Source organism: Triticum aestivum, chromosome 1B (genome assembly GCF_018294505.1).
Source record: "Triticum aestivum cultivar Chinese Spring chromosome 1B, IWGSC CS RefSeq v2.1, whole genome shotgun sequence".
In the NCBI taxonomy this organism is placed as follows: Eukaryota; Viridiplantae; Streptophyta; class Magnoliopsida; order Poales; family Poaceae; genus Triticum; species Triticum aestivum.
The window spans coordinates 3,463,608-3,474,201 of NC_057795.1; the positions used below are offsets into that span (position 1 = coordinate 3,463,608).

Sequence of the window (10,594 nt, forward strand, 5' to 3'; positions counted from 1 at the left end):
ATAAGGTTTTTGGCCCGGTTTTCCTCAAAAGCGGTGTAAACTTGTTAAGGTTTTCGATAAGGTTTTCCTTATAAACTGGAGCAACCAAATCCTATGGGTAATTCTTGCCTTTGGCCGCTTTTGAGCAATATATTCAGGTGGGAGGACTCTTATAAAAAAATCCGGGATACAATCCATGGACATGGACTTTTTTTTACGTTGCCCGAAGTGAGGATGATATTTGGACTGTTGGTTTACGTTTGAGATATCTGGTTAATATAGCGTTTGAAAAAATATCTTGACAGAAACATTAGGGATAACTAGTATGTAAAACAGAAAAGTATGTTTTTGGTCCCTCAAGTTTACCAAAAATATACATCTTGTCCCTCAATATTTAGGGGTGATATTTAGACCTTCATGTCTCAAAACCAGATAAGAGAGGAAAACCAGCTACGTGCCGTTGGTTTCTGTCTGCTCACTTTCCTCTCTTGACACATCAGACCAATATTTATTTTGGAGCAATGTCTACTTAGAGACGCACGTCGCCTAGACCTTGTAGTTACCCCTCCTCACTGAGCTCATCCCACTCGTGCCACGCCTCACCACCGCCCCCTAACCCAACCACCTCGCCGCTACTTGTCGCCCAGTCTCTTCGCGCGTGCCCCCATCCTAGACAAAGATGGAAACCGCACTGGTGTTGTCGTAGCCAGTCGTGAGGAGAATTTATTTACTTTGACTCTCACATTTTAATGAATGTCAGTTAATGACCCTAGGTGAAACGGAGGTGCTCGCAACATCGATGTAGGCTTTATCTCACACATGAGTAAGCATGGGGGGATGTCCTTGGTGGCCGCCAGAGATGGCATCCCATCAAGGCGGTGTTGAGAAGACCATCCAGGTCATTATTGTGGCAGGTGCAGCGGGAGGTCCCATGGCAGCACAGTAGTGCCCGCCCCACACGCCCGCCACGCCAGCACCACCCGTCGTGTGCGATCCCCATGTGTATGGTGAGCAAGTAAGGGGATGTTCATTGTTGGGGGATGCTGACTCGGAACCAGTAGGACGACGCTTGGATACGCTGGCGCAGGGAACTGGGATGGCATGGGGACACGATACCCACGTTGGGCGCTTGGGGGGTTGTGGCTACGAGTCACGGTAGTACGAGGAGATGGAGCATCTCTCCTGACCATGGTTGAGCTATGGTGTCACGACTGGCGGGACAATGAAGCATGGTGGGGGATTGGGGGTGCGGCTATTAGAAGGGAGAGAGAGACAAAGAGAATTCCAAAACAGATGAGACTTCCTCTGGTACAACTTTGATCTTGTTTCGGAGGATTCATGCCAGTTTTAAGATATGAGGGACTAAATGTCGCCCAAAAAATCTTGACAGACTAAACTTAGACTCACGGTAAACTTAAGGGACCAAAAACATATTGTTCTCATCCAACATATGGTGGACCAGTGCACCTTAAAGCTTTGAAATGAGTGCCTTGTTTTTTAACTATCCTATATAAGGCGTTCAAGGTGAGTGCTGTCAAAAGCTATTTTGTGGAGTGAGCGGTCCTCGTAAGTTTTTTTAATTTTCTGAAACGGATGCAAAAGAAGAGAGTGGCCTAGTTAATTAACGGGAAAATGAGTGAAAATTGCGACAATCGCTGAGTGACACACACAATATACCTCAAGTAGGCCACTGCGAAGAAAGCCTCATTGAACTAAGACACTGGCCCCATTGTCATCACTTCTCCGTGAGCAAGCATCATCGTCATCCTTTTATCTAAGAAAGTGACTCCCACTTTTTTGCAGACGACCACCCACTCGACCCCTATTGTAAAGGCCGTGTCAGTTAATTTGATCCTCGGCCCAAGGAGCACTTTTGCAACATACATCTATTGGTTGCATCACATCTGAGAATGCATATAGTATGTTCTTTTTCATGGTTGCTTCTTAGGTGTCCCAAATTTTTTTAGACCGAGCATCACTATTCGTATCGCATGTATGCTTACTTTGATTTTTCCGTTGTAAGAGGCCGGTGTACTTAAAACTTGCAGGCCGAACCTTCTAATGCTGAGAAATGGGAGCACCTGTCACGTAAGAGTTTCTCACTACCTTGAAGTTTCTCGCTGACATGTAGGGCGGATGGAGCAAGAAGTCGTCACGTAAGAGTACATTTTAGTACAGGACAACGTACTATGGAGCTAGGTATGGGGGCATGGTCCAAGCGTCCGTCCGAGTCTCCATTTATTTATGGTCCAAGCAGTGACGCACGACGATCATCTGGACGAGGTACGGAGCGCCATGGACGATTGATTCCAGAGATCATCTGATTGAGTAAATTGCATAAAACCACCACTTTGAGGGCTAGTTTTGCGAAAAACACTAGAATACAGATTCGCTGCAGAAAGCACCACGTCTTGGGTAATTCTTTTGCAAAAACCACTGATCGGCGGAACGAGCCGCGTTAAGTGAGTTTATGATAGGTGGGTCCCGTTTTATGCTTACGTGGCAAAACAGTTTAGGCTTAATGCGAAAAAGCCCCCCAGATTCCTCTCCCTGCTTCCCAGGCCCATCCCGATCCCAACCGCTGTCGCCCCTCCCGACCCCGACCACCGTTGCTCCTCCCGACCCCAGCCACCACCCGTCCCGAACCCAGACGAGGCAGAGGCCCGTCCTCCCCTAGCAACCGTCCCACCGCTGCCCGTCCCGCCGCCCGCGGCGAAGTCCCCGCAGCCGCACGTGCCGCCGTCCTTCCCACGCTCCCTCGCCGCCCCCTTCCTCGTCCTCGCCCCCCCTCTCCGCCGTGCATCTGGAATCCGTGGTCCCCGCTCCCGGCGGCGCCGGCGCCGGCGCCGGCGCCATCCACCTCCGCGTGTTATTCAGAGGGCCCTACCTGCTCCGCCTCGCCGCGGACGTAGGGGACTCCATGGCCGTGCGCCTCGGCTGGCAGCCGCACCTTCTACCGGTTCCTCCCCCTCCCCCCTCCCCCTGCTGCCTGGAGCGGTCTTCCACCATGCGCCATCGTCAGAGCCGGCGAGGATCCCCCGCCCCTGCCTCCCCCGGCCGCCGTTGTCGTGCCCCCAACCGGATCGGGGCACATCGGCCTTCACTGTCCCCGCCCTGCAGGGGATCCGGCGGGAATGCCCCGACCAGCTCGGTGTGGTGAGCGCGTGGGGCTACAGCGGGAGGACGACGACCGGAGCAGCAGGGGCAGCCTGCCGTTCCTCGACACTCCAACGACCGCAGATCGAGGCTGATGCCGAAGACGACGTTCTGCACGCGCCACCAATCTGCTGCAGAATGAGAAGCGGGGGCTAATTGCGTTTTTTATTTTTGATTTAGGGGTGTCTATGTAAAATTCTAGGGTCAAGTTTGTAATTTTAGATTAAAACCCATCTCGTACAAAAAGTTCCGCCACGTAGGCAAAAAACAGGCCCCGCCTGTCATAAACTCACTTAACAGAGCCAAATCTGCCAATCAGTGGTTTTTGCAAAAGAATTACGCAAGATGTGGTGCTTTCTGCAGCGAATTTGTATCCTAGTGTTTTTCGCAAAGCTAGCCCTCAAAGTGGTGGTTTTATCCTTTTATCATCTGATTCGTGACGTACTCCTGATTTTGACGGACCAAGGTAGAGGTAGAAGGACGCAGTCAGGAAATTATTCTTCCTAAATCTTTGTCTTTCTACAGATTTCAACAAGTGACTACATACGGAGCAAAATGAGTAAATCTACACTAAAATATGTCTATATACATCCATACGTGATAGTCCATTTGAAATCTAAAAAAACAAATACGGAGTATTTACGAACAGAGGGACTACTAGATAGAAGGGGAAATCCCTCGGTGCACATGGGTGCTACTGCCCCTGATAAATTAAAATTAATTTAGTAAATACAGAAAAAGTCAAAAAATGCCGAAACTTTTTTGAATACGAAGTCGACGTACCATTATACACGTATAAAAAGTTCAAGGCAGGAATAAAATTCCATTGACCCCAGACAAGAAAAGAATTTCTAAGGGTACTGTTCATGTACAGTAACTTTTATAGTCTTCATTTTCTTTTCGGCCGGGCGCAATACCCTGAATGTATTTCTTCGTGAAACTTTTTATATTGATACTAATGTTGGACATGTACATTTCCAGAAATTTTCAAGATTTTTTGAACTCTTCTTGAATTTTTAAATTGTTTTTGCCTGGTGCAGCAGTAGCCGAGAGCCACAAGTTCCCATCCAGAAGGAGCCTTCTTTCTTCTATATATAAAGACTATCGGGAGGCAAGACGTACGTACCGGTTGTTGTGGCCCAACTGTCACCATAGTACGCTTTCTCTTCCAAGATCAGCCTTTGCTTCGCCTTTTCATCTGGTTCCTGCATATGGTGCTCTTTTTCTTGTATTCTGTCGCAACTTTACGGTGCCCATGAGCGCACTTGTTCTCATTCAATTTTCGGGGTTTGTTGACAAACTTTGCTCTTTTGGTCGGATAGATGGCGATCATGGTGCGGCGATCAACCATGGTGAGGCCGGCGAGGGAGACGTTGCGGACTCGGCTATGGAACTCCCACCTCGACCTACTGGTGCCGCGCTTCCACACGCCCAGCGTCTACTTCTACCGCCGCCCCGTGGAGATAGCAGCCATGGAAGGCTTCTTCGACGGCGAGCGGATGTGGCAAGCGCTGGCGGAGGCACTCATCACCTTCTACCCGATGGCTGGCCGCCTTGCCCGGGACAAGGAGGGGAGGGTGGAGATCGACTGCAACGGTGAGGGGGTACTCTTCGTCGAGGCCGATGCGCCGGACTCCACTATCGCTGACTATGGCGACTTCGCGCCCACCATGGAGCTCAGTCGCCTCATCCCGGCCATTGACTACACCCAGGAAATATCATCCTTCCCACTCGTCGTTCTCCAGGTGAGCTTATTTTTTTAGTAGCAGTTACAGTTACAACAATGAGCTCCATGTGGTCCTCAGTCCAATATTGGGAGCTTAGAGGCCACACAACACAACTACCTCATGCTGTTGGAGGTTGCTTATATTAGCTAACGCCAAGAGTTTACCTTCATTGTGTTTGATTACCGTAGTTGACGACCTCATTAGGGAATCTCTAAGGCACACCCTCAAACCTCCCGCAAGCGTCCAGACCGAGCTGTTCTGACGTAGTTTGCCATCGGCAAACTGAAACCCAACTGAAGGGGCTTTGTGGGAGTTCCGACATCCGTCTAGCCAAACAAAAATCACCACACACTCTCGTTCGTGTTGAATGGCCGAAGGCTGCAGCTATTTATTGGAAGAAAAATGTGATTAGTAGTGCATTACTCCCTCCGTTTCAAAATATAAGGTGTATTGGTTTTCATGCAAGTCAACCATTTGAATGTTTGACCAAGATTATAGAATAAAATACTCCCTCCGTTTGTTTTTAGTCCGCATATAAGATTTGGTCAAAGTCAAACTTTGTAAAATTTGATTAACTTTATTTATAGAAAAAAATATTAACATCTCCAATACTAAAGTTATATGTTATGAAAATTAATTTCATCATGCATCAAATATTATTGGTTTCATAGTGTGGATGTTGATATCTTTTCCTGCAAAGCTAGTCAAATTTTAAAAAGTTTGACTTTGACCAAATCTTATATGCAAACTAAAAAGAAACAGAGGGAGTAACAGCATCCGCAATACCTAGTAGATAAAATATAAAACTACTTTTCATGATGGATCAAATGATATACATTTCGTATTGTGAATGTTAATATATTTTTTTAATAACTCAGTCAAACCTGCACTCGTTTGACTTTTCAAAATATAAATACACCTTATATAAAGGAACGGAGTGAGTAGTATAGTTGTTTGGCGGAAGGCAGCAAGCTAGCGAGCTTGTTTTAGCGGAAGGCACGTAGCTGGTTAGCCAAACATGATTAGCGTAGATAGTTAAATGCTGATTAGTTGTTCAAAAAGTGTTTGGCGAAAGGATTGTTTGACGCGGAGCAATAGACCAATGCTTTTGGCGGAAGCTGATGCAAATGGATGCATGGCAGAAGCTCTCATGCTAATGGCTGCATTTAGCGGAAGCTACACGACTATATGGATGCATTTGGTGGCGGAACGTATAGATTAGTGGTGCTAAGCATGAAGGTAATATTTAAACAAAGTTGATTTGGCGGGAAGGTGTGCATGTGCCTTGGCGGAAGACAATATTAAGCAAAGTTGATTTGGCGAAGGTGTACATGTGTTTGATTTTACCAACACAAGCAACACGAAGAACATTTGGTATTTGACGGAAGGTGTTTCATCTCACTAACACCTAATTGTTTTCGAATGGATGCGGGGATGGATGGATGGCCGGTATCAGTGTCCAGTGTCCAGACAAACTGATTTTCGGACAAATACTGTGTCCGTTCGCAGGTCGGCATTGGAGATGCCCTTACTAGATACCCCCCCCCCCCCCCCCCAAAAAAAAAAGAATATAGTGCATAATATTTTTGTCCTAAGTCCAACATGGCACACATTGACAACGTTTCTAGAAAAAATTATTTGATATCTACAATACAGATGAAATATATTTCCATGTCTTATTTGTTGTTTTGTCGCCCAGATGCAGAGGCCGGGGGTATATCCTCCTTTTCCAAAAAAAAAATCTCTTATTTGTTTTCTTGTCTAAAACTATTTTATGAATTTGGTATTAAAAATATTTATAATGTTGTCCTGTAAAACATAGAAATAATGTAATATGAACTATATATTGAAGTAGAGGGAATGTAAAAACTAATATGCACTACATATTTAAATCAAGGAATTATATAACTGGAAACTGGAGAATAAATGCTAACACTATACATGTGATTCACCGATGTCACTTTGACCGTTTCGATATGCACTTTAATTAATTTTTGGTGCCGGTGACTGGTAATAAAATAGCTGCTACTGCAAGATTACGGTGAGCTCCAGGTGCTCCTCGGTCCATTATTGGGGTTTGAGGCCACACAACCACCTTGGAGGTTACCTTTATTATATAATAGTTCTTTTTGCTTGATTATAAGCTTTTTTAGCCTATTTTCACTATAAGCTATTAGTATGAGTTGGTAGATACTGCTCTTTTCGTGTTTTTAATGAATTGGTTGTGTTTGCTGGCACATGCTAAAATTTATTGATGACATCATGGGTAGATTCCCCCTCCATGTAAAAACATAGTGCAAAACTACTTTTGTCCCAAAATCAAACCTTGTAAGATTTTCAAAAGGCTATTAAAAATCTATGGACATCTACAGTACCGATGAAATATATTTCCATGTCTCTTATGTATTTGGTATCGAAGATATATTTTTTCCTTATAAAACATCAGAATATCTAATATGTAATGTATATTGAAAAGAGGGAGTATAAAATTGGATATTGGAGAAAGATATCCTAATATTAAATGTGTGATTCCCAATATTTGTTTGACACTTTCGATATAAAATTGACACTTCTTTCTGGTGTCGGCAGATAGTAATACAACAACTTTCACTCCTGCATTATGTGTGAACACGACAACAGAATATTGTTTCATATCAACTATGAGTGCACTGACTGTAAATAATCTTAGTGAAATAAGGGCACTAAGTTATTCAATGTTTTGGATAGAAGCCGATGTTAAATTATACATGATCCTCACTAGCCAAATACATTTCTCACAAAGGCTAAAGAGCAATAATAACGAAATACAAAAGCCAAGCATAAAGAATACCATGCAGCTTGACGAACATAACAAAAAGTAACAGCTAAACGCTGATATAACCAAGGTCTAAGGAGGGTGGAGAATTTCATTTATCACTTGGTGTACTTTTATGACTTTCATATAAATTTCAAGAAACTAATGCGGTTTGTGTTTTGATCCTTGCATTTTACTGTACACCAGGTGACCTACTTCAAGTGTGGAGCTGTCTCCCTCGGTGTTGGAACACAACACCATGTCGCTGATGGCATGTCCGGGTTGCACTTCATTAACTCATGGTCTGATCTCTGCCGTGGGGCTAAAATTGCAGTCATGCCCTTCATTGACCGCACCCTGATCCGCGCTCGAGACCCCCCAACTCCATGTCACCCACATGTTGAGTATCATCCATCCCCAGCATTGTTGCCATCCATAACCCAGGATCTCTCTTATAAGGCAACATCGTCTGGCACTACTGTTGACATCTTCAAGCTCACCAGCTCAGACATTGGCCGCTTGCGCTCGCAGCTTCCCAAAGGCGACGATATTTCACGGTTCAGCACATACACAATGCTATCTGCGCATGTCTGGCGTTGTGTCTCTCGCGCGCGTGGCTTGCCATCTGAACAGCCTACCAAGCTGTATTGTGCCATTGATGGGCGGAAACGGCTGAATCCCCCACTACCAGAAGGTTTCTTAGGCAATGTGTTGTTCACCGCCACACCGATTTTGGAGGCAGGCTGTTGTGCCGCTTCTTCTTCTATCCCTCGTTGTCTGTCACAACTCTCTCCTCTCTCAAGCGAACAAGATCGCACACTTGGAAGGAACACACACACACCTCACCGTGGAGGAACCAGCTTTGCTTTGTTCTCCCGGTCAGACACACATATGCTACATCCTTTCTCCTCAGCCCTCTCGGCCTCACTCCTTTCATTACTCCGATGCAAGATATATATACACATAGCCAGGGGCTAATGGCCTCATGCAAATCCCATGCACACGCACGCACACATAGCCCGGCCGGCATACTCGCCACTAACCACACCACCTCCTTGCATGCAGTAAGCCACTAACTAACTAACCCATATCTACATGCACGTACTACTGGCCTTATCTTACTCCTTGCTAGAATAACTCCAACTGCCACAAGACTCGGCCATATTCAGCAGCCACCGCAACGGCCAGGCTCAACTTGATCTTCCAACCCATCACGCTCCAGCGACCATCGCGTCGTGCCGCATCTCACGGCTTGGCCGTATCTCACAGCAACATTGACATCTCGTCGTGCTCGCCGCGTCGCACGGCAGCCTGACATCTCATCTTCTCCGCGTGCCTCCGCTGAAGCTTCACCGCACTAGCTACTCTCTAACCTATCCTACATGCACAACGAAAGCAAACTAAATATGCAGATACATGGAATCAAGATTAAGTCTAACATTCACCCCCTAATCTTGATTCTCCTATCATCAACGCAGATCCCCCACAACCACTTGACAACGTCATCGCAGCGCCGTGCACCTTGCCGTGGACGACGTCGTCGCAGCGCCGGACACCCCCATGCACCATCTTGTCGTGGTCGACGCCATCGCAGCGCCGGACACCACCATGCACCATCTTGTCGTGGTCGACGCCGTCGCAGCGCCGGACACCACCATGCACCATCTTGTCGTGGTCGACGCCTTCGCAGCACCGGACACCATCATGCACCATCTGGTCGTGGTCGACGCCGTCGCAGCGCCCATCACTGTTGGAAATAACCACGATGTGTGGCCTTGTCCGGCTCGGACATGGTACAATCACCTAATAGTACTACTAGGACTAGGACTTGGTAACCGGCTAGGTTAGATTGAGTTGGTCCTAGATACTATATATACGGAGGTATACCCTTGTAAGATTAACTCAGATTAAAGAAATAAAGTATTAGGTGCGACACGCACCTATTGCTATCCATCGGCGCCTCGTATTGTTTCGCGTGTGTGCGTGAGTTCCCGGCGAGTTGCTTCAGCGATCAAGGAGCCGGCGCGATTGTTTCGTACGTGCATGTGCATGTACTAGTTCACGTCAAGAATCCATTGACCAGCTTGTCTGCCTGGTTGCTCCTTGTGTACGTACGCGTGTATCTCAACGGCCGAAAGCACAGGTCGTCGGAATTGCGTCGTACAAAGTACGTCGGAAAGTACTCGGCGTACGGGTCTGGGCCAACAATTGGTATCAGAGCAAGGTTGATCTTCTAGTAACGGAGGATCATGGCGGACGACGAGAGGAACAAGCAGCTGGCGGAGTACTCCGGTGCGGCTAAAGTATTTCACTGGTAGAAAAAGAGGCTTCCGTCCAGCCCCATTAGTCGCGAAACTGTAGGAACCGCGACTAATGAAGTCTTTAGTCGCGGTTCGGCAGACGAACCGCGACCAAAGGCCTGGGCCCAGGGCGCTCGGTGGCCAGCTGGTGCACGTGAGGGGCTTTAGTCGCGGTTGGCCAGGCCAACCGCGACTAAAGGTGCGCAAAGGCCTTTAGTCGCGGTTGTCCAGGCCAACCGCGACTAAAGCTCCTCCCCTATATATACCAGTTCAGCACACTCACTTAGCCATTTGGTGCCACTTCTCTTCACAAGCTTCACAAGGGGGTGTAGGTTTGCTTTTGGTTCCTCTTATGCACACAAGGTGTTTGATGAAATACCCTAAGAGGGTGAAACAAACATGATATGAAGTGTTGGAGCCACACTTGAGGTTCCTCATTTATTTTTTCCTCCTCGATCGCGGTTAGCAACTTGAACCTTTCATGCATGTGTGTCATTGATAAAATATGCATGTGTGCAGTTCATTGTTTAATTTATATTGTTTGTAGCTAGTTAGTTTAACAAATGCATGGTGGTTAATTATATATTTTATATTATAATAATGCAGATGAATCGGCAATGGATGTACGGTAACCGACT

At 46.5% G+C, this 10,594-nt stretch overlaps 1 protein-coding gene across 1 annotated transcript; it reads left to right on the forward strand.

The window, feature by feature from the left end:
* Positions 1-4,279: 4,279 nt before the first annotated feature.
* LOC123102604 (hydroxycinnamoyltransferase 1) lies at positions 4,280-9,424 on the forward strand. Its single transcript, XM_044524008.1, has 2 exons — positions 4,280-4,880; positions 7,864-9,424. Exons 1-2 carry the CDS (start codon positions 4,458-4,460, stop codon positions 8,632-8,634), a joined length of 1,194 nt encoding a protein of 397 aa, XP_044379943.1. The 5' UTR covers positions 4,280-4,457; the 3' UTR covers positions 8,635-9,424.
* Positions 9,425-10,594: the final 1,170 nt, after the last annotated feature.

Coding starts and splice junctions, on each gene's coding strand:
- LOC123102604 (XM_044524008.1), top strand. CDS start 4,458: ATGGCGATCATGGTGCGGCGATCAACCATGGTGAGGCCGGCGAGGGAG. Junction 4,881..7,863: donor TCCCACTCGTCGTTCTCCAG/GTGAGCTTATTT, acceptor ACTGTACACCAG/GTGACCTACTTCAAGTGTGG.